This window comes from Dermochelys coriacea, chromosome 2 (genome assembly GCF_009764565.3).
Source record: "Dermochelys coriacea isolate rDerCor1 chromosome 2, rDerCor1.pri.v4, whole genome shotgun sequence".
NCBI lineage: Eukaryota > Metazoa > Chordata > Testudines > Dermochelyidae > Dermochelys > Dermochelys coriacea.
This window is the reverse complement of record NC_050069.1, coordinates 53,491,890-53,516,711: the sequence shown is the minus strand read 5'-3', so window position 1 is coordinate 53,516,711 and position 24,822 is coordinate 53,491,890. Positions and strand designations below refer to the sequence as shown.

General features: G+C 44.5%; 1 protein-coding gene across 1 annotated transcript in view; it reads left to right on the top strand.

Annotated features, from left to right (window-relative positions):
* Positions 1–1,466: 1,466 nt before the first annotated feature.
* Positions 1,467–24,822, top strand: part of ZBTB10 (zinc finger and BTB domain containing 10) — a 36,600-nt gene continuing 13,244 nt past the window's right edge. Inside the window, exons 1-2 of the mRNA XM_038391346.2 lie at positions 1,467–2,825; positions 15,361–16,258. Of these exons, the coding sequence (XP_038247274.1) occupies positions 1,839–2,825; positions 15,361–16,258 (1,885 nt within the window). The 5' untranslated portion in view covers positions 1,467–1,838. The remainder of the gene's footprint in view (positions 2,826–15,360; positions 16,259–24,822) is intronic.

The following is a 24,822-nucleotide window of genomic DNA, read 5'->3' as shown; positions in this document are numbered from 1 at the left end:
TTTTCCACCAAATGTATCCGATGAAGTGAGCTGTAGCTCACGAAAGCTTATGCTCAAATAAATTTGTTAGTCTCTAAGGTGCCACCAGTACTCCTTTTCTTTTTGCGAATACAGACTAACCCGGCTGCTACTCTGAAAACAGTGCAATAACAGACCAGGGTATCCACACTGGCTCCACGGTGCTCCAGTGGTGGTGCAGAAAACGTTATTCCACGCACCGAGGTGCAGTACCAGCAGCGATTTAGCCACGGAGACAGAGTGCTCTACGTGCCTTGCCAGTGTGGATAGGTAGTGAGCTAGGGCACCCGGGGCTCCTTTATTGCGCTGTAACTCGCAAGTGTAGCCAAGCCCTAAGGGTAGACTTGCCCACAATTAAGCAAAGTTAACACCCCACTGCAATGAATGGAGCTATTCAGAACTATTGTTTCAGGTAGGGCTGCCAATTTTGGTTGGGCCCTATTCCTGGAGATTTCATCACTTAACATAATCTTTAATTAAAGATTCATCTTTAATTCCTGGAGACTCCAGGACAATCCTGGAGGGTTGGTAACACTTCCAGGCCATGTGCAGTATCAAGCAAATTTGACAATATCAGCTTATTTTGGTACATTTTCAAGGTTTTTTTTTTTTTTCACAATTATGAAGTCTAGAAATGATTTTTCCCTGCAAAAGTGTTTAAATTCTGTGCAAGAAATAGAATCTGCTACAAATTGCCAGTGACTGTGGTATTGCAGAGTAGATAGGGCCCTGACTATTTTACAGGGTGAACTTTAGGTCTGTGTCCATAAACACAGCACTCAAGTGGAAAGGAATTAAGACATGCTAGCTTGATTTTGGGTGAGGTTAGAAAACACATGCAGCAGGGACTGCTATGAAAGCTACCAGTCCATTATTATAACCCATATAACCTGTGTTTTCAGATTTGTTAATGATTACTGCCTGCAGTGCAGACTGAGATCATTGACCGGCTCACCCCTCCCTTCCCCTGTACTGGATTCTGGAACCCAGGTAATGTATGTCATTAGAGCGTATGGCTGCGCAGGTATAAACACGCAGAGCGCTCTATAATTGGCGGTGCATGATGTAACAGCCACGGCAATCATCCCCACTCAGTGCAGCACGTGTGTGACCTTTTCTTTGCATTCCCATTTCACAACAAGCGCAAGTAGCTTAGGCACTCGGGGCAGTACATTTCGGAGCAATTACCCGCGCCCGCTACCATCGCCCACAATAAGAAGTCAGGGCCCTGCAGGCACCCTTTCTGAGACACAACAGGGGGCTCGGGACGCTTAGGCCACCCTAGGTGGGCTACGGCTCGATGGGCACCTCATGGCTAGAGATGGCAGCATAAGGGAAAAGAAGAGAGTGGGAGGCGGGGGGAAGGCAGGGAGCTGCGCTGCGCTCTGGGGGTGGGGAGTGCGGGGCGGGGGAGAAGGAGGTGCAGGGTGCGCTGACTAGAACCTGACACTCACCAGCTGTTCGGCCTCCCGCTCTCTTTCCCTCTTCCTCCCCCGCCCGCTCTACCCCCCCCCGCCCCCTCGGTGGCTGCCCCGGTGCATTGTGGGAGTAGTCCGTTGTTCATTTGCCATTCGACCTGGGCCGGGGCCTGTCGGGACGGAAGCGCTGCCGAGCCGGATCCATTGTGGGGAGCCTGCGGCGGTAGAGCCCAGAGCCGGGGCCGGACTTGCCCCTTTGTCTCTCTTTGTTTCCTGGGCGGGCCGGGTCCCAGTTTCCCCGTCAGCGGGCAGAACAGTCGGTCGGTCGGGGAGCGGCGGTCGCGAGGCAGAGCGCGAGGCGGGGGGCGCGAGGCGGACGGGGGGCGCGCGCGCGCGCGCGCCATGTTCGCGGAGATGAACCGCAGGACGCTGGCGTTCCGGGCTGGCGGCCTGGTCACCGCGGCGGCCGCAGCGGCGGCCGGCGGAGCCGCCGGGGTCGGCTCCTCGAACAATAACAACGGGGGTAACCCGGCCGAGGCCTGGGCCCGGCAAGACCCCGAGCAGCTGAATGGGCGGGGGGCGGACGAGGAAGTGGAGCTGGAGGGGCTAGAGGCCGAGGAGCTGGAGGCCGCCGCCGAGGGGAAGGAGCTGCTGTTGTTGCCCCCGCCCCAGGACGCAGTCTCCCCTGCGGCCGCCAGCGGCCCTATGTTCGCCGAGAGGAACCGCAGGACTCTGGCCTTTCGGGGGGGCGGCGGAGGGCTCCTGTCCGGCCCCTCCGCCGCTAACAATGGCTGCGAGGCCCCTGCCTGGCCGCGGAGGCACTTCAATGGGCGGGGGGCGGACGAGGAGCTGGAGTTGGAGGGTGCCGAAGGCCTGGAGCCCGAGGGCCTGCTGGAGGGCAAGGACCTGGTCCAGGACGGGGGCTCCCTGAGCGACAGCAGTGACGACGAAGAGGACGGCGAGGGGGGCAGCCTGGGCGACGGCAGCGGCGCCGAGGGCGGCAGCTGTAGCAGCAGCAGGCGGTCTGGAGGCGATGGGGGGGACGAGGCGGAGGGCAGCAGCGTGGGCGCGGGGGAGGGGGAGAGCATCAAGCATTTCCCGCTAGCGGCCAGGCCCAAGTCCCTGCTGCAGAAGCTGCACGTCTCCTTCCAGGGCTCCTGGCTCAAGGAGTTCCCATGGCTGCACTACTGCCAGGAGACCGGCCTCATGTCCTGCGCCTGGTGCACCGCCGCCGCCTCTGCCCCCACCGACATCAGCATAGCCGGCGGAGGCGGTGCGGGGGGGCACGACGAGCTCTGCAAGGGCACCCGCAACTACAAACGAGCCTTGCTTCTCAGGCACCACCTCTCCGCCGAGCACCGCCTCAACGAACCGGTCACTGCAGAGCAGGTACGTCGCCACGGGAGGTGGCACCCTCCCGGCCAGGGTAGTGTTGGGTGGGGGTATCGCAGTTCCCTGTTTGAGACTAACTTTCTCACATGTCTGCATGCCCACGTGTGTCGTTTAAATGGTTTCCTCTGCCCCTCTCTGTCTGGGAGGGGTGCGGGGCACATTCTGCTCCAGTTCCCACACTTTCTGTCTCCGGTATGCTGATTACCCTGCGTTCTGTTTCAGGCTGAAGCATCTAATAGGCCTCTCCAGGCCAGGTGTGCTGGAACAATTTTTGGGGTGGGGGTGGGGGTGGAGAGCCATTGAATCAAACTGTAAACCTTGTATATAATGGAATCCACTTCAAGCCAAGGTCCCTAGTTCCAGCACCTATGGCCCAGACACATTACCTGAGGGTATATATAATAGTTTCAGTAGTCATATAGTTAGTTGTAGTTATACCTGGTTAATGTAACTTAAGTGTTCAGGGGTGGGTGATTTCTATCTTCATTTGTTAATTTTGTGATGATAACTTGGTGTTCTTAGGAGAAGAAAATTGTATGCACTTAAATGTGTTAATGCACTGATAGCTGCAAGTAGTTTTTTATTCCTTCTCCAGGGAAAAACTATAGCAGTGTCCCAAAAACAACTACATGCAAAATCCTCCAGAACGAAATCCAAAGGAATACTCGTTTTAGTATCATGGGGTACTGGTATACATTTTCGGACTTCATTCTTTTTTTCCCCAACATAGGTGACTTTAGATTTCATCTACCACTTTGCCTAAAGAGTCTGCAGTTGCATCAAGATAAACATGTGGTTTCCTGAAACCCTACTTAATATGCCACCTAACCCCTTTAATGCTTTGACACTAGTGAGCTGTGTGCATCCCCAGCCACTATGAAAGCAAAAGCTGTTATCCTCTTATTGGCAAGACCACTGACAACATTACTCTTTTACTATAGCTACCAAGTGTCTAAAGGGTGTTTGAAATGTCAACAAATACATGTGCTTGACATAAAAGCTGTACTTTTTTTAATTGGATATCGTGCTTAATTAACTGTCTGCAATGAAAAAAGAAAAGGAGTACTTGTGGCACCTTGGAGACTAACAAATTTTAGTCTCTAAGGTGCCACAAGTACTCCTTTTTGCGGATACAGACTAACACGGCTGCTACTCTGAAACCTGTCTACAATGAGTACTTAATTTCCTTTGTCACTGTTGTTTTCTGACAGTATCCTACACTGTGGCTAAATTAACAATATAGTGAAGTAAATTGATCACAAAACGTAAGTCAAGCATAAGGAAAATAGTTTCTATTATATAGACTTGTCTAAAGGCGTATCTGGAAAAATGGAAAGCCTTCAGCTTTATTGTTTCTGTCTTTGATCTTGATTAGATCTCTCAAAGCTAGGCAGGGTTAACTGTGGTCCATAGGTGGATGAGACACTCAAGGAATGCCTAATCCTGCTGAATCACTAACTTCTCTGCAGTACTACTTTTGTACCTGAGTTAGAGCTGAACTGGTTTGATAATTAAAATTGAGCTGACTAGTTAGGGCTCTTTAAAGAGCCTGTGGCACTTCTGGCAAGACCAGGTGTTTTAAATTTGAGCAGGATGTCAGGGTTTAAAGACGGGTATGGTAAGCAAATCTAGATGCCCCTGCAGTTTCAATTGGATAGGATATGTAAATTTCACTTCATGTGAAACTTCCTATGCCCTGCTCCTATGTTACAGTCCACTTCAGAAGTGAGTAAAGTGACTTCAGTTATCTGAGCATTTTTGAATCACATACTTCAACAAAGGTGAAGTTTATAGTATCTTCCTAGTGAAAGCATTCTCAGATACTTGATGCTTTGAGACTGCTAATGTGATCTGTCATGTAATTCTCACATATTTTGTTTCTTGTATTGTAATTTGAGGCTTGTTCCTCTGTCTCCATTGTCTTGTCCTGATGTGTGTTAAATGACTAAAATTTCTATTTCCTTTGCTTTATTTCCTTACTCCTTGTGTTAACCTCTTTAGCAATTCTACAACTATTCCTATCCCTTCTTGTTTGTATTCTAAAATTGTTTTTGGATGATCATCTTGTAAAGGTAAGTCCGGTGTAATTTATAGAAGTGGTATCTCTGTTCGTTCAACTGGATTTTGCTGCTTTGATATGTTAGGCTTTTAAAATCTTTCGTGTAAAGGAAAATGTTTCTGCTATTGTCGCTTATCCAGGTGCACATGAAATGTATTTTAAGTAGTCATCTATCTTACAGATTTCTTACTGCTTTCCTTCAGATTTGAACTTTTTTTTTTGTATTCTATAGGAAGACCTTTAAACACTAAGGACAGATCCTCAACTGGTGTAAACTGTCAGCTTCTGTTGAAGTTCTTTCAAGCTGTTTACACCAGCCAGAGATCTGCACTTTGGTGTGCTGGGGATTTTCATAACATGAATCAGCCTTATCTGTTCTGTAAACTGTCAGTCAGTGCTTGTCCACAAACTCTAAACACCGAGTAGATGGGGATACAGTAACACTTCAATACTCTAAAGAGAGGGAGCAAACTGATCTTTCAAACACTTCTAAATATAACAAGACCTAAAATAAAAGTAGATTGCTTAATACACTTGAAATCTTCCAGGTTCCATACATGCTCACGCAAATGAAAACATTTGCATTATGGTGTAATATCAGATTTTTCCTCTTTTGTACTATTTCTGAGTAAGTGGGAATCCCTGCAGGGTAGCTTTAGAGCAGAGGTGGGCAAACTATGGCCCACAGACCACATCCGGCCCCCGGGACTCTCCTGCCCAGCTCCTGAGCTCCTGGCCTGGGAGGCTCACCCCCAGCCCCTCCCCCGCTGTTCCCTCCTCCCCGGTAGCCTCAGCTCACTGCACCGCCAATGTAACGTTCTGGGTGGCGGGGCTGTGAGCTCTTGGGGCAGTGCAGCTGCAGAGCCCGGCCTGACCCAGTGCTCTGTGCTGCGCAGCGGCTTCGGCTGTGGCTCCAGCCGGGCAGCATAGCTGTAGCGCCGCCAGACACTGGTGCTCCAGGCAGTGTGGTAAGGGGACAGGGAGCGAGGGGTTGGATAGAGGCCAGGGGAGTTGGGGGGGGGGGGGGGACTGTCAGGGGATGGCGATGTGGATAGGGATCAGGGTGCAGAATGGGGGGTTGAATGGGAGCAGGAGTTCTGGGGGGGCAGTCAGGAAGGAGCAGGGGTTGGATGGGGCGGCGGGGAGCAGTCAGGGGACAGGGAGAAGGGGTGGTTGGATTGGGCAGGGGTTCCGGGGGCAGTCAGGGGAGAGGGAGGGGTTGGATGGGGTGGCAAGGGGTGGTCAGTGGGCGGGGGAGCGTGTGTGGATGGGGCAGGGGTTCCGGGGATGGGGGAGGGCTCTCGGGGGGTGAGAAGCAGGGATAGAGGGTGGGAGCCAGGCCATGCTTGGCTGTTCGGGGAGGCACAGACTCCCATAAGCAGCTGTCCATACAATTTCCAAAACCTGATGCTGCCCTCAGGTCAAAGTTTGCCCGCCCCTGCTTTAGAGGGTTGAACTTTCAAATGGAAGGTACTGATCTCTGTATCCTTGAATCCTTGTTATGAGATTCATACAAGTCAAAAACTTGCAGGGAAAAAAAAAAGAATGTTCAAAAGAATAAATATGGTTTTACTGGGTTATCAAATATCTTAAATCACATTCACCATTAATCCCAAATTTAATCAACAAACAATGGGGTTTTTTCTGTTACATTTCTATTCCCATGTGTTATCGCATCCCTATCGTGTTTACATTTTTCTCCACCTCTAAATTTAATCTGGTAACACCAAAACAATATGCCTTTAAAAAAAATTCCCTGATATCAAATATTTAGAACGTTGGAATATTAAATAGGTAATTTGTGTTCCTTAGCATGTTTTTCCTAAATTTTTGAGGAAACATCATGGGGGGAGGAAGCCTTTTAAGAGTTAGTAAAAAGCTAGGAGAGATCTTAGACACATGTATTCTTGACTTGACAAGCTTCAACTGCAGGGCATGTTTAACAGCTGCTAATAACAAACATATGGCATAATGCCATTGTTCAAGTGAGAAAAGGAAATTGTGGGTATTAGACACTAAAGCAGTGGAAACTTCTATAGATCTGTTGGGCAATAGACTCACAAAAATGAGAGCAGTGATTTCAGGTTTTTTTTAGAGGGGCACAGATCACTTGGAATACCAAAATACATCACAAGTGGTTGCTGCTGCTATAAATTCAAGGGTATTGTGATTCCGTGCCTTTTACTGAGGCACCAATCTTAAGTCTTTTTTTCCCCCTTTGTAAACTAGTTTTAAATACAGTTACTATAAGCCAAAAATATTGCCTGCCTTTAAATTACTTACAGTATGTGGTAGACTTGGGTGGATTGATCTAACTCAAAGCGATTTAAATCACTAAGTGGAAAGCCTCGAATTAAATTGATTTTGATCAGCTTTTCCTTTTGTACTTCAGTTTTCTACAGAAGAGTGCATTCTTATATAAGCATTAAAACATGTTGATTTACAACTAAATATACCAAATCTAGTGTAAAGGCTCTATCTTTTTGCTACTTAGGAGGGTAGGCTGTAACTGTACATTTATTTAAGCAATTATTTAGCTTAATATTTTTAGATTCTTATTAATTGTACCTTTTAGTATGTTAGAAAATAGTGAATGATATATTGCTTGTTTACTAGATAATTACCTTTTCACTCATGATCTGTGTCAAGCTACCTTAGGAAGGAAACTGAAATTTAATTAAATACACAAACAGCATATAAAATTTATATTAATTAAAACAAGCCCTTAATAAAGTACATGACCTATTGTGCCATGCTTATAAAGAAAAAAAGTTAGAATTGGAGGGAAATTATCTTTATATAGAAAAGCAGTCTTTAACTCAGATTTTAATAGAGGCTCCTGGAGTCAGCATTATGTTTGACTTAAATGTTTTAAAAAATTATAAGTTTAGACCTTCACATATTTTGTATTTAATTCTGATTTAATTTTAAAATTTTTTAATAAAAATGTACTATAATTTAAATAATGAGAAGTCTGATTTCAGTAAAAAAAAAAAAAAGTCACTGATTTTTATCCACTTTGCGGTAGACTGATTCTACAGGTTTTTAAAATGTGGACTCTTGCACTAAGACAGATTTATTTAGTTAATAAGTTTTGCAAAAATGCTTTACTCTGGTCTGTGTTCCTTTTGTTGCTGTACGTAAATGCATGTGGTGGGGTACCAGTTTACTTTCCCCTCTACCTAACATTTTTTTAAAGTTATGGCTTTGCAGGTAATACCACAAAAGCTCCCTTTCAGTCTGAAATACGTTTTTGGTTAAAGGCAGAAGTTCTCTGAAAGCAGAAGAATAGTTGATGTATCACTTTTCAACAGGAACCATAATTGCCTCAATATCATGCAGTCATGAATAGGAGGTGCTGTTTCATTCATAAATGTTCGAGTATCCCCGTTTGAAGGATTACTTCCCCACCTTTACTTGCTGATTTAAAAGTAAGCTCTTTGAAGTAGGGATTGTCTTATATCTTCTGTGGCGTTTGCCACCATGGAGCCCAATCTGATTGTGTCTGTCCAGTGCTACTGCAACATAAATGTTAAATAATAAGGCAAGGTCTGTGTGAGTGATGTTTAGGTGATGCTCCACCTCATGGCAGCTGACAGAAAACATTTCAGAAGGTTTTGGCTAGAAAACTGTGGCCAGGAAATTACTACTTCTCTCTCTCTCTCTCTCTCTCTCTCTCTCTCTCTCTCTCCTGAAAGGGCTTGTTTGCTGGCAGTGTTTACTTGATGGGGAAAGAACTAACTAATTGGATAAAGGAGGAAGGATGCTGCAAGGCAAACAAAGCAACATATGGAGGACTCTGAAAGGATAACTACTTCTCTATTACTCTTCATACACCTATACCTTTGGTCCTTTCCTGCTCCCAGGAGACAGCAGAGACTGATGCCAAACAAGTATCTCTTTGTTAGTTCAAGATCTCTCACTAATTTACTGCATTTTAAGAACATGTTTGTTTGGCGTCGCAATCATCTGTGCTTTGAGGAATTGCTACTTGTTAGATCGTCACATCTTATTCTGAATTAATCAGAAATGTCTTTGCATCTTTTCTTTTCTTTTTTTTAATAAACTAATAGATGAATCAAGTTCCTTTAGGAGAGACCATATTAAGCACAAGTGTGCTGTGGGTATACATTGTGACAAATGGTTTCTTGTCCAATGTTTCTTTTCTGTTACTCTAGTCTCAAAATCCTTTGAGGACTTAGTTGCTGCAAGAAGTTGGGTACTCTGAGTGGGGAGCATGGCATGGTTCTGTGATAGAAGTTTTTGGGATATTATTGAATGGATGTACCAAGGGTGTTCTAAGGTGTGGCTAAGAAAACCACAACCATTTCCAGTCATCACATACATATTTCACCATTCTGGTTTTCTTTACACACCTTGCATGTGGTCAGCTGTGAGGAGGGTGGTGATTTAGGAAAGTATAGAGTTGATTGAGTGCTACACCCAACAGGGAGACAGAGTCCTGATCACTGCTGCAGCACAATCTTACTTCCATTTCTGCCCCATTGGGGTAATAGCTGCTACCTAAAGAGAAGCAGCTAAAACTTGATTTATGAGAAGTCTTGGTCAGTCTTGCAGCCATCCTCTTCATGATCCACATTGGATTGAGTTTGAGAGCTACTAACAAAATATCCAAGTTATTTGAGTGTTGTGGGGAAATGATTTTAGTTTTGGTGCAAACCAACTATATCGCTTGATGTCTTCCAGAAAGGCGTCAGTTTTGATTTGAAGATCTGGTTTACTTAAACACAAGTTATTGGGCTCAATACAGGAGTAACTGGGTGAAATTTGGTATGTTACATAGGTCAGACTAGATGATAGGCATTAAAAATATGAATTATAGTTGGCAATGATAGCATGCTTTTCTCTTCACACTTTGATTACTGAAATTCTAGCCTGTGGCCTCCTAAATCACTTGTCTAGAGTCCAGCCTGTGCTGAAACATCTGTGGCCCTCTCCTAACAGTTAATACAACTCTATTTCTATTTATCAATGTCCTGAAACCATGTCATCTCTTACTGATCTGCTACAAAATTTCTGCTGCCTTCTTAGTATTCCTCATGGCAATACTCCATCTCAGTTAGGGCCACCCTGAATATCCCAGTCTGCCAACTCTACCCTTTCCAATTTTCTCTCCAGTTCCTCCTTGTTCAGAGGATACTTCTTTGCTGTTGCCACATCATTTGACTTCACCATCCCTTTTTGAAAATTCAGCTCAAAAATCTCCTGTCTGCTACTTACTGCTATAGGTCAATGCAGATAGTGGAAACCAGTAATACTTCACTGCCTGGTGCCTCTTTGCCTGTCCTTATTCTTTCTCTTCAGTAATTGTTACAAGCCATTTTGAGAGACCCTGATGAAAAATGGTGTATAAATGCAAAGCATGTAATTCCCTTGTTAACACTTGTTACACATTTAAGTACTACTATAATGGCAAATCCTTTTGGAACATTTTTAAGATGCTTCCTGGTTTAGTAATTCAGGCTTTTGTGGTATTTTAACACTTGCAGTAATCACCTTCAGTACTCTCTCCACTTGTTTTTTCTGAACTAATGGTGAAGGCTGCCTCTGTAGAATCATAGAATAGTAGGACTTTCTGAAAGAACCTGGCTGGAGAGGTCTTCTAGTCTAGTGGTTCCCAAACTTGTTCCGCCGCTTGTACAGGGAAAGCCCCTGACGGGCCGCACCAGTTTGTTTACCTGCCGTGTCCGCAGGTTCAGCTGATCGCAGCTCCCAGTGGCCGCGGTTCGCTGCTCCAGGCCAATGGGAGCCGCTGAAAGCAGTGGCCAGCATGTCCCTTGGCCCATGCCACTTCCAGCGGCTCCCATTGGCCTGGAGCACCGAACCGCGGCCACTGGGAGCTGCGATCAGCCGAACCTGCAGACGCAGCAGGTAAACAAACTGGTGTGGCCCTCCAGGGGCTTTTCCCGCACAAGCGGCGGAATAAGTTTGGAAACCACTGTTCTAGTCCAGTCCTGTGCACTCATGGTGGGGCTAAGTATTCTCTAGACCAGGGATCTCAAACTCAAATCACCATGAGGGCCACATGAGGACTAGTATATTGGCCTGATGTCTGCATCACTGAAACCTTTCCATACAATGATACAAAAGTATAGTCAAAAATGAAAAAAGAGTAATATAGTATGCTATTAAAAGTCGGTGTATAAATTTTTTTTTAAAAACTGTACTGCAAAAAGTCAGTGCTTATTTTGACAGTCATTTTGTTTTTGGCCACTTAGCTGGCAATGTTTTGCATCAACTAGTCTTAAGGGCTGTGAAGGAAGGTTAGAAACCCTGGTAAAATCCCTGCGTCATTTGCGTTCCTTCCAGATCTTTCCCTCACTGCTGTGGCTGGGATTTCAGCTAGAGTGACACTGTATATGAGATCCTGCTAGGATTGTGCTGTAAGTGAATGTTCAGCCACTCCAGCTTTTCTCTTCCCCCTGTTGCATCCCCAGGATTAGAGAATAGATTTGGGGTTGTACCAGCAAACGTCTGCAGAATGGCAAAGATAGATAGGTGGGGGAGCAGCTCGAATCTCTTTCAGGGAAACCTGCAGATCTCCAGGCTGGGATTTACCTTTGACTGTCCTGCAGGAAGCAAGTTGGTTAAGTCTTGCATTAGTGTTAAGAGAGGTAGAGGACTCTTGCAGCCTGCTGCTTCATGTGGATTGAGGTAGGGAAAATCCTGCCTTGGATTTCTGGGACAATCTGAAATGGCCTCTAGGGACTGTTCTAGGATGGAGAATAACGGGATTTTTAGAGGCTATTTGGAACTTTGTCTCTGTTTACAGCCTAGAGAGGAAAGTAACGTGGAGTATTGGCCCATCTGGAATGGACTGTGTGCTCAACCCTGGTTAAAGTTGCTACGCAGGAAGTTGTATAGATGCCCTATTCCAACCCCTTCCCCAAATCCCTGTCCCGCCTCCTCCCTTGAGCATGCTGCATTCCTGGTACTCACCCCCCCCCCCCCCTCCTGGAGTGTGCAAATAGCTGTTTGGCAGCAGCTGGGTTGGGAAGCGCTGGGAGGTAGGCGGAGGAGCAGGGATGCGGCACATGGGGGGGAGGAAGAGGAAGGGTGCTTGGCTGCCAGTGGGTGCAGAGCACTCACTAATCTTTCCCCAAGGGTGCTCTATCCCTGGAGCACCCACAGAGTCAGCGCCTATGGCAGGTCGGAGGAAATAACTTGGTGGGCCACATGCGGGCTGTGTGTTTGAGACCCCTAATCTAGACTCTCCCTGACAGGTATTTTGTCTAACCTCTTAATCTCCAATGATGAAGATTCCACCACCTCCCTAAGCAGTTTATTCCAGTGCTTAACCGCCCTGACAGGAAGTTTGTCATAATGTCCAAACTAAACCATCCTTGCTGCAATTCAAGCCCATTGCTGCTTGTCCTAGCTTCAGAGATTAAAGCAAGGGTGGGCAAACTGCGGCCTGTGAATCGCACCATATGGCTCGGGCATGCTCCGGCCGGGGTGCAGCATCGGGGGCTGCCCGATGCAGCTGGGTCCCACTCCAGCCGGGGCACAGGGTCTGGAGCCGTATCATGCAGCTCCCGCAAGCCACAGCATGATTCCACTTCAGCTCCTATGCGCTCCAATGGCCCCCTCCAGTGCCCCAGTGGGAGCTGTAGGGTCAGTGCCTGCGGATGGGGCAGCGTGCAGAACTGCCTGGCCATGCCCCTGCATAGGAGCTGGAGAACGGATATGCCACTGCTTCTGGGCTGTTTGAAGTAAGCACCTCTCAGAGCCTGCACCCCCAAGCCTCTCCCCACGCCCCAGCCCTGATCCCTCTCCCACCCTCCAAACCCCTCAGTCCCACCCAGAGCACCCTCTACACCCCAAACTCCTCATCCCCACCCCAGAGCCTGCAGCCCAACCCCAATTTTGTGAGTATTCATGGCCTCCCATACAATTTCTATTCCCCGATGTGGCCTTTGGGCCGAAAAGTTTGCCCACCCCTGGGTTAGAGAATAATTTACCTTCCTCCTCCTTGTAACAACCATTTATGTACTTGAACCCTGTTACCATATACTCTCTGTGCCATTATCTAAAATCATTGATGAAGATTTTGAACAGAACCAGACCGAGAACTGATCCCTGTGGAACCCCACTTGAATATACCCTTCCAGCTTGACTGTGAATCACTGATCATTACTCTTTGGGAACAGTTTTTTCCAACCAGTTATGCATCCATGTTATAGTAGCTCCATCTAGGTTGTATTTCCATAGTTTGTTTAGGAGAAGGTCATGTGAGACACTATCAAATACCTAACTAAAGTCAAGATATGTCTCATCTAGTACTTTTTCCCATCCACAAAGCTAGTTACCCTATCAAAGAAAGGCATTAGACTGGTTTGCCATGATTTGTTGTTAACAAATCCATCCTGACTGTTACTTATCACCTTATTACTTTCTAGGTGTCTGCAAATTGATTGCTCCGTTATCTTTCCAGGTACTGAAGTTAAGCTGACTGGTCTGTAATTTAAGTCCTGGGTTGTCCTTATTCCCCTTTTTGTAGATTGGCATTGTATTTGCCATTTTCCAGTCCTCTGGAGTCTCACCCGTCCATGATTTTTTTTTTGAAGATAATCACTAATGACTCGTATCTCTTCAGTCAGCTCCTTGAATATTCTAGGATATGTTTCACCGTGCCCTGGTAACTTGTTCTAATTTGTAACTTGTTCTTTCCCTATTTTAGCATCCTATCCTACCTCATTTTCACTGATATTCGCTCTGTTAGACGTCCAATCACTACTAACCTTTTTGGTGAAAACTGAAACAGAAAAGCCATTTAGCACTTCTGCCATTTCTACATTTTTTGTTGTTCTCTCCCCCCCCCCCCTTGAGTAACAGACTACCCTGTCCTCTTATTTCTAATTTGTAGAATGTTTTCTTGTTACCTTTTATGTCTCTAGCCGGTTTAATCTAATTTTGTCCCTGCATACTTGTTACTTGTTTATAGTCCTCCTTTGCAGTTTAACCTAGTTTCTGCTTTTTTTTATTCTTTTTTGAGTTTCAAATAATTGAACTCCTTGTTAAGACAGGGAGGTCTCTTGCCATACGTCCTATCTTTCCTACACAGTTGGATAGTTTGCTCTTGTGCCCTTAATAATGTCACTTGGAAAATCTGCCAGCTCTCGAACTGATTTTCCCCTTTGACTTGTTTCCCATGGGATCTTACCTACCACTTCCCTGAGTTTGCTGAAGTCTGCCTTCTTGAAATCCTTTCTTTATTCTGCTGTTTTCCTTCTTACTATTCTGTAGAATCATGAACTCATCATATCATGATCACTTTCACCCAAGCTGCCTTCCACTTTCAAATTCTCAATCAGTTCCTCTATTTGTCAAAATAGTCTAGAACAGCTTCTCCCCTGATGGCTTTCTCCACATTCTGAAATACAAAGTTGTCTCCAGTACATTCCAAGAACTTGCTGGATAATCTGTGCCCTGCTGTGTTGTTTTTTCTCAAAAGATGTCATCTGAGTAGTTGAAGTCCCCCATTACCACTAAGTCCTGTGCTTTGGATAATTTTGTTAGCTCTTTATAAACAAGCCTCATCCACCTCCTCTTCCTGGTTAGGTGGTCTATAGTAGACCCCTAGCATGCCATTACCCTTGCTTTTTACCCTTTATTCTTACCTAGAGACTTTCAACTAGTCTGTGTCCTATTTCTATCTCAACCTCATTTTTGAGATCTAAGGCAACACCTCCTTCCTTTCTTCCTTGCCTGTCCTTCCAGAGCAAGCTGAAACCTTCTGTACCAATATTCCAGTCGTGTATTGTCCCACCAAGTCTCTGATGCCAACTGTTATAGTTGAAAATTAAGTACTTGTTGAAAATTATGTCCAGTAGCACACCAACTTTTATAAATGTTCATTAGAATATAGTTTATTACTAAATGTGATCTGCAAAGGAGGCAGGGTGGCATTTGTATTCATTTTGCTTCCATTTGTTTGTGGAAGGCTGATAAGGACGGTGGAAGGATATATTGGGAATTTCTTAGTCCTGTCTCCCCATTTTTACTTGAGGCCTCTATGTAAGACCAGAGAATTGGTGTGAGGGAGTTTTCCTAGCTCTTACCTGAACAGGTTGGTGGTTGAATCTTTAATGTAAATGTCTTCTAACTTCTAGTTCACGCATTTGTGTTAACAAAAATGAACACTTTAAATACCCGAGCTAAATATCTTTCCATCAGTGGCTTACATTTCTTCTGTGGTACTTAAAGCTCATCTACCCCTTTTTCCTGAAACTGAAAAAATAGTAGAACTGCCCTGAGTTTCTAATACACAAGGAAACTTTCTGGAAACTTGTATTTCATGTTGCCTTTATTCCATAAAGAAATGAAGGATATAAACCCCATTTTCCTCTGTATTACATATTTAACTTAAGTTTATTTTCATATCCTGTTGGCAGCATTGGGAAAACTAAGAAGGAAATTAACTGAGTTAACTTTTTTCCCCTCTAATTGCAGGAGTCAGAAATACCATCTGAGTTGACAAATGAGGGGTACTGCGACTACAACAGTAGGCCCAATGAGAACTCTTATTGCTATCAGCTGCTGCAAGAACTAAATGAACAGAGGAAGAAAGGCATTCTTTGTGATGTCAACATTGTGGTGAGTGGGAGGGTCTTCCGAGCTCACAAGAACATCCTGGTTGCTGGCAGCCGTTTCTTTAAGACTCTGTACTGCTTTACAAACAAAGAAAGCCGTAACCAAACCACTGTTACCTATTTAGATGTTGTTGCTGTTCAAGGTTTTTCTGTCATATTGGACTTCTTATATTCTGGTAACCTTGTCCTCACAAGCCAAAATGCCATTGAAGTGATGTCAGTGGCCAGCTATCTTCAGATGACTGAGGTTGTCCAGTCCTGTCGCAATTTCATTAAAGATGCCTTAAATATAAGCATTAAATCAGAAGCTCCAGAGGCTGTAGTAGTGGATTATAACAGAAGATCTGTTAGTCGGGATGGTCTGCCTTCATCAAGAGATCAGAAAGTTGCCAGTTTCTGGGCAACACGGAATCTTACTAACTTGGCAAGTAGTATAAAAACTGAAAATGATGGTTACTGTATTGATGAGGGCCAAATTGAAAACTATCAAATGAATGACTGTAGTTGGGTCCAGGATAGCTCACCTGAAATGGCTGAAAATGAATCTCAAGGTGAAGGAAAAGTGTTTGTGTGGAATGACATGGCCTCACAGGGACAATCGGTTCAAGAACCAGGAAAAGCAAGAAGGAAAAACCAAACTACAAAGAGATTTATTTACAATATACCACCTAATAATGAAGAGAATTTAGAAGATTGCTCAGTGATGCAGCCGTCAGTCCCATATCCAGAAGATTTGCAGTTTATTAAGGAAGAACCAGGTAAATTATTTCATTAATATATTGGATTATCCAAGTGTTAAACTGTTGTATCCATTCTAGGATAACCTCACTTCTATAAACATGTATTAGCTAAGATCCTGCAACAAGTCTTAAATCAGTAGACAAAATGAATTGCAAATATCGTACAATGTTGCAGGGAGTCTTATCTAATGTAAACATGCTTACTCTGTTTCCATTAGTGTAAAAAAAAAAAAAAAAAAAGGCTGTCTGTTTCATGTGCAGATGTACACTATTGCCAAAATACTTGTAGAGAGTATTAAAACTTTCAGTTCACATTGGTGAATACCTACTTCCTATAATCCTCAAGAGCAAGTTAACAAACCAAACAATGTAACATCAACTGGTGAAAACTTTCACACTTTTTTATTTTGCTTATATAAATATTTAATTGTATATTCTCTTGGCTAGCACATTTAAACTGTCCACACCATGTGTAACTTAATCCGTACTATGCTTTTAAAATCAGCAGTTGCCTTTTAATTTGAAAATAACTGAGTTTAATTGCCTGACCAAAAGCTCTCTGTGGTGGAAAGGTTGATGTCTGTAAATTTGCATCTGCTAGTGATTTATCTTTTTAATGATCATCCCTTTGTTCCGTATAAAGAGAAGTTACATTTTGACTTCACACCAGTGGTGTTCAACCTATGGCCCTTGAAGAGATGTTTCACTTTTATTATGAATTGAAAGTGTGTTCCTTGAGCCACACTTGCAGTGTGGTTGGTGTGGTGTGCCAGTCCTATTGGTATGGGCTGGTGTTGGATGGGATCCCCTCCAGCTGCATGCCGTTTCCCAGAAGTAGTTGTAATGGGAGTCGGGAGTGCTCTGAACAGCTCCTTAGTAGTTCCCTAGCTGTCTGTCTGCTGTATTACATGAGAGGGAGGAGAGTTGCTTTGGATGCTGTATTGTCTGCTTCCTTGTTGAGCTGCAGGTGCTTCATAGTGAACAGGATAGGTACTTGACTGACCCTGCCTAAATTTAAGGGATTGACTTGCAAAAGAGGGCTTCTCCTTCCCCATGCAGCCAGATCGGGCAGCCTAAGAAAAGGGTAAAGAAGCTAAGAATCAGTGAGTTATAGGTCTCCAATTGTCTGTCCAGGCCATGGCAGCTCCAGTTTCAGCTATAATGGTCCCTGAACAACCATATGCCAGCTGGGGTTAGCTGGAGCACAGCATGCTCAAACTATTCCTCTCCTTGCTCCAACTTATTCTCTGTTCAGGACACTGCACTAGGGTGTGTAGGAGCCAGTTATGCTGGATCTGTGCTGTTATGGATTCTCCACATGTTGGGGTACCCGCAAATGCCCTACTGTGGACAACTTCCGTTCCCCTTATATTGCCTGAATGAGGGAGAACAGCAACATTGCTTGATAAATATTAGGGAACTCGAGCAAATTTTTATTCTTGATTCTCAGATCCTGCTGCAGTTTGGTTTTGTATTTTTTGTTTGTTTTTTTTGTAGTGTCATCATCAGGTAGACCATGCTTACTGACTTCGCTCAAAATGAGAATGGATTCTTGTGTCAAATTTTCCAGCTAGTAACCAATAAAGAGTTTGCTGGAAATTCTTTTTCTAGAAAGAGCAATGGAACCTATGCTACTGAAGGAAGTAATAAGTGATTTTATTAAAAGTATTTTCTGGCATAAATTTTTTCAGTATCTTTCATCCCATTTTTGTGTATATACTAATATTTTGTTTGCTTTATCAACTGCTGTTGCACAATGAGCAGCCTTTTTTTATTTCAGCTGCCCAAAAGGATGTCAGTCCTTTTTCCTCTCTCTACCCCACCCTACCCCGAATAGTTAGATTTCAAATTATTCCACAAACGTGAGGTAATGTGCATTGAAAAAACATTGAATTTGATCTGTCTTACTACTTACTCATTCAGCCCTTCTGAATCCCTCTAAAGCATTTACTAGTCTTAACTGCACTAATCAAAATAACTTAAAAAGAAAAGGAGTACTTGTGGCACCTTAGACTAACAAATTTATTAGAGCATAAGCTTTCGTGAGCTACAACTCACTTCATCAGATGCATTTGGTGGAAAAAACAGAGGGGAGATTGATATACACACACAGAGAACATGAAACAATGGGTTTATCATACACACTGTAAGGAGAGTGATCACTTAAGATAAGCCATCACCAGCAGCGGGGGGGGAAAGGAGGAAAACCTTTCATGGTGACAAGCAAGGTAGGCTATTTCCAGCAGTTAACAAGAATATCTGAGGAACAGTGGGGGGTGGGGTGGGGGGGGAGAAATAACATGGGGAAATAGTTTTACTTTGTGTAATGACTCAGCCATTCCCAGTCTCTATTCAAGCCTAAATTAATTGTATCCAGTTTGCAAATTAATTCCAATTCAGCAGTCTCTCGTTGGAGTCTGTTTTTGAAGCTTTTTTGTTGAAGGATAGCCACTCTTAGATCTGTGATCGAGTGAGCAGAGAGATTGAAGTGTTCTCCAACTGGTTTTTGAATGTTATAATTCTTGACGTCTGATTTGTGTCCATTTATTCTTTTACGTAGAGACTGTCCAGTTTGGCCAATGTACATGGCAGAGGGGCATTGCTGGCACATGATGGCATATATCACATTGGTAGATGCGCAGGTGAACGAGCCTCTGATAGCGTGGCTGATGTGATTAGGCGCTATGATGGTGTCCCCTGAATAGATATGTGGACAGAGTTGGCAACGGGCTTTGTTGCAAGGATAGGTTCCTGGGTTAGTGGTTCTGGTGTGTGGTTGCTGGTGAGTATTTGCTTCAGGTTGGGGGGCTGTCTGTAAGCAAGGACTGGCCTGTCTCCCAAGATCTGTGAGAGTGATGGGTCGTCCTTCAGGATAGGTTGTAGATCCTTGATGATGCTTTGGAGAGGTTTTAGTTGGGGGCTGAAGGTGATGGCTAGTGGCGTTCTGTTATTTTCTTTGTTGGGCCTGTCCTGTAGTAGGTGACTTCTAAGATAACTTAGTCATCTTTAAATTTTTCTGCCTCATTGTTGACCTCCTTTAGATAATCCATAAATATTTTAAACAATACCAGTCTTAAGATGCCCCAAGAGTTGAATATTGCAATTAACCTCTTACCATGTCGAAAATAAACCATCTACTTATCCTATTTGTTTTTCTCCCAGTTAGTTTTCAGTTCATTTTAGGACTTTGCTCCTTACTCCAATGAGTACTTAACTTCCTGTAATAGCCTTTTGTGAGAAATTTTATCAATTATTAGTTTTTAGGAAAGTCCACATAAACTTCTGCTTTCTCCTTTATCCACTATTTCTTTGACCAGTTCAAAGGATTAATAAATCAGTGTTGGTCAAGCCTGTAGGACAGGCATAGTCACTTGTGGCCCTTAAGGGCAGTTGTTAACAATATTTGTACTTGGTTGTGAGTTGAAAATGTTCCCTGAGCTTCACCCCCAACCTTTAAAACGGAAGTTTGAATTAGCTTTGGTACAAGGAGGAAGAAAGGAGCAGAACTTACCCCAGCAGCCGCTGCGTGACATGAGCCAAGAGTGTTCTAAGCAGCTGCTGTCCTGTCCCTTCTGGACAGTTTCCCTGGTGGCCGTGTGCTCTGTTGCAGTGGAGGGACCAGAGTACCTGTGGTTTTCCTTTACTTGCTTCCCTGCTCAGGCCTGTGGGAGCATAAAAAATCAAGTGTGTAAGCCTAGGAGAGTGCCCACAGGGACAACCTAGGATAGCTCAGAAGAGGAAAGGTAGTTGAGCAGAGAATCATCAACCAGTTCCTTCATCCACTGCCCCAGCTCCGCTTAAAACAGCCAAGGGGCTGCTCTAACTTGTACTAGCTGCAGTGGTTCCATGGATGTCATGTTTCAGCTGAAAATAACTGCAGTGCAAATGCACTTAAAATACTTTTTCCTTGCCCTTAACATGCCCTTACTTTCCATGTGCTGGCACTACTGTCACATCTCCTCTGGGGATGTACCCAGAACTTTAGGGATGACTTTTGTTCCCTTTGTGCTGCTTGAGTGGCATAGGAAAGTCTGGTCTGAAGCATTATGGGAGGCAGCTCATGGCCAAGCTCCCATATTAAGAGCTGATATTTCAAAGTGCTCTAAATTCCATATGCATACTCGGTTGTCTTGAAAATTGGTATGTCTCATTGGGGCACAAAGTCAGATTCAGTGGTGCAAATTTGGGATCATTTGATCCCAGCCCAGAGATCGTTTTCAGGAAAAAAAGATGAATAGACTTGTACTGTTCTAACTCGTGTGCACTCTTCTGTTTTAAACTGACACTGTTCTGCACCAAATAGAGCTTACCTGCTCCAATTCAACCTGAGCTAGTGTCCAGCAACTGAGTTCTAGGTTGGGAAAGCAATATTTAAAAAGTCGAATTTGATCTCGCTCAGTAAACAGGTACATATAGGGAATGTGCACCAGAGAAAATGACTTTTGCATGTGAACAAAATGCTTCACTGCTCAGACTTCTCTCTGGGGAGAATTAGCGAACAAACATGATGATAATAATAGTCATGTTTCTTAGTGCACTACTGAAAGGTACTTAGATACTGTGCTGATGAGCCTGGTATAAAAACTTATATAAAATAGTGTGCTCTGGCAGCCTTTATGCTTGCTGGCCCTAGAGCTGATACAGTATATCATGGTTTTGGGATGAAAGGTAGCACAGATGACCCATGCACAATCCATTGATCTGATTGTATCAAAGGAGTAGATGAAAGTATCTTCTGCTTAGGAAATCCATCAGCTATACCTTGTGTATGAGAGCCTGGTGGTGAATATTGCAGTGACCAGAGGCAACATTGGCCAGCCACACTTCTGACTTCATATACTAGTAATATTGTCAGCCAAAAGCAGTGGTGGATTTAGTTAGTGGGGCCTGTGCGCAGCTTCATTTTTGGGGCTCCTCCTTGGGACCCAGCCAAGAAAAGAACATTCTCTTTTCCCTGACCGCCCCCCTCACCCCCTTCTGTTTTTTCTTTTTTTCTTCATCCTCCTCCTGTATTATAAGTAAGGGGCAGTAAATGAAAATAAAGTGAGGTACCTTAATTGAGGTGCAGGGGGTGGGCTCTGGGAGGAAGTTTAGATGCAGGCGGGGTGACGTTTACCTTGGGTGGCATGGCTCCCAAAGCGATCAGCGCTCACACCCCTCTGGCAGCAGCTCCTAAGCAGGAGTGGGGCAGGGTGTCTCCATGTGCTGCTACCCGCAGGCGCTGCCCCCACACCTCCCATTGGCTGCAGTTCCCGGCCGATGGAAGCTGCGGAGTCGGTGCTGGGGCTAGAGGCAGCACCCAGAGACACAGCCCCCCCAACCCCCAGGGGCCACAGGGACATGTCAGCTGCTTCTGGGAGTGGCACAGAGGGAGGGAGGTAGAGCTGGCAGGGAGCTTCCTTAGCCCTGCTCCTTGCACATCTCTGCATGCCCCTTGTGGGGGAGGGGGGCAGCACAAAGATGCCTCCCCCGCCCCTCCAGGGGCATGCAGAGACATGCCAGCAGCTGGCCACTTCTGGGAGTAGCGTGGGGCAACCAGCCACAGCATGCGGGCAGCCTGCCTGCCTGAGCCCTACTGCACCACCAGCTGGGACTTGGGCCGGTTGTCGGATATTGGCCCTGAATTTTGGGGGGCCCTTGTCCATTAGGGGCCCTGTGCCATCCCAATGTTTGTTTCGTAGTAAATCTGCTCCTGGCCAAAAGGTTATACCAGTGTTTCTGTCTCACATGCCTATTCATGGGCAAATACCAATTCAACTGTAGAAGGATAGAAAGTTTTTACAGGGAGACAAGGTTAATTCAACAAGGTAACATGTGAAGGTACTGAGGCTGCCAGACATTGGGCGTAGGTATTAGTTTGTTAGTAAATGGTAGCAACAGCAGCTCCTCTCTGGCCATGACGCTGGAAAGTACTCATGACTGCACTGTTCAGACCTTTGTAGGGGCTCAATAAAAGCATGGTGATCTGCTATGTTGTGGAAGATATCATTTTTCTCCCAAAAGAAAAAGGGTGGCTTCCCTCAAAGACTAAGAATGGAATCCAACCTTAGTTTCCTTGAGTTTGTTGTCCAGTTTATCTTTGACCAAAGAAGTTAAATAGTAATTAATACATCCAGAATCTGGGTGTTCGGCCTTTCTCTTCACACAGGGGTGAAGGGACGCAAGCCTCCTAAATACAAACAGCAAAAGCTTCTTGGTCTTCAAAAGGTTTCAGAAAGACTAGCAAGTCTGTGGTATCTGCCTTAGAGGACCTATCTGTTAAAGAGATATTAAGAGTCTCGTACATCAAAAGGCTCTGCACTGTTGGGGTATGGAATCTTTGCTTCATAGAAATTCTTCTCTTGAATTGCCTCCAAAATGGCTCCTCTTCACTTCCCAGGTTTACATGCTTTAAAAGAAATCCTTTCTATCAAAAGCTTCAGTTACCCATAACTCTGGGCTGGGGCAACTTTATGGTCTAAAAGATGGCTAAGGCATTTGATTGTTGCCAGGAACATCTGCATGTTCTGGGTGGTTCTGAATGCACTGAGGAGCTTCAGGTAATCTCAAGGAGGTCCTGATTCAGGTGGACGGTAAGGAGTTTTCTAAATAAACAGACTGATTGAGCCAAGAAGCCTTTAGACTAGGCAGTATTCTATAGATTTTCCTAGTTTGCTTGACAGCAAAACTTGATCACTGACTGAAGCCAATTTGTGACAGAGTTACATGAATGATCCCTTATTTGGGGTAGTGAATCAGTTTGTTTTTGTGGTTTTTTTAATGAATGGGGGCACAGTAAAGATTGTTTATAACAACCTAAATTGCTGTACACCTGCCACCAGAAAGATTTGGGCTGGCAAGACTCCTTCTGCCAACTAGAGATGGGTTATGTACATTCCTTTGATAAACTATCTCTGGTACAAAAAGTCCTGACCAACCTCTGAGACGCAGGCTTCATGATCAGAACTAATGTTCCTGCCAAACACCAGTGTGACCTCCATTCTTTCCTCTCTTCCCGCCCCCTCCAGATCTCTGTCCCTGACAATGCCATTTTATCTGCCACTACAGGCAAGTCTCATCTTGCATGCATTTAACATGCGTGAATTCAGCTGTGTGTGGTTGGTAAAACCAAAATACCAAAATAAGATGATGATGTACCTGTAGTGCGGGCGATTTTGCCTGCCATTACACTCAATGTAATTTTGACTATACGCGATTTTCGCTTTACATGCTGACTGCAGAACGTGACCCCAGCATAAGATGACTCGCCTGTATAGCACGTAGCTGGGATGTTTTCAACTCTATGCTTGACACCAGCCTGCATCAGTAGCTTGCCCCTTGTTCCTTCGCAACACTCCAAGTTCTGACCGTTTCTGGCATTCATCTAAGAATTTCTCTTATTTTAACTACAGCAAACTCCTTCTCTCTGGCTTTCCTGACATCCATCTCTCCTCCTTAAGCCTATTCAAAAAGCTGTTGATTAAAAATAGATTTCCTGACCTTTTTGCTTTTGACCATGTCACCCCTCTTTTTTCCAGTATCTCTACTGACTCTCCCCTTCTCCACTGTATCAAACTTCTGGTCTTTATGCTGTTTAGGCCCTCCAGTTTAGCTGCTACCTATCCTTTCTTTCAGAGGGGTAGCCATGTTGGTCTGTATCAGCAAAAACAACTAGTCCTTGTGGCACCTTAGAGACTAATAAATTTATTTGGGCATAAGCTTTCGTGGGCTATAACACACTTCATCAGATGCATGGAGTGGAAAATACATTAAGCAGGTATAAATATACAGCCCATGAAAAGATGGGAGTATTGAATTGGCCTCCTTAGCACTACAAAATAACTTCCCCTCTCCTGATATTCACCTCTTCTTGTCAGCTGTTGGGAAGGGGCCACAGCCACCCTAATTGAATTGGCTTAGTTAGCACTGATCCCCCCCCCCCCCCCCCAATTTGGTAAGGAAACTCTCATCTTTTCATGTTCTGTATATTTATACCTGCTTACTGTATTTTTCACTCCATTCATCTGATGAAGTGTGTTATAGCCCACGAAAGCTTAGGTCCAAATAAATTTTAGTCTCTACAGTGCCACAAGGACTCCTCGTTGTTCTGTCCTTCCTTGTATCTTTATTGTGATGTTCCATCAACAAAGCTAGCCTCTGTCTCCCCTCTCCAAGTGACTTTAATGCACATAATATTCTTACTGACCTTCTCATTAAACTACTTCTAAGTCACTTTCAAAAAGCCACCTCCATGATACCTACAGTAAAATGTAACTGATAGCTGCTAGGTAAGTTGCCTATTCATTTAACTCACTTGCTGTTTTCAAGTTAAAATGAACTATGCATAATGGCTGCTCTGGGTGCATGTTGTCGTCTGTCTTGCCTTTCTTGTCTGCTACCCACTTATTTCCTCTTGTGTTAAATACGATTGTAAAATCTTTGGGCAGTTATTCTCCTGCAAAATACTTTCTGGCACACCCTGTACCAACTGAACCCTGTTCCTTATTGTGTAGGGGCCTGGGCACTAGTGTGTTAATAGCAGTGAGAAACCTAATTGCTGCTTATTGGCTGAGGCAAATATAGTTCTCGAACCTTTCAGTGTT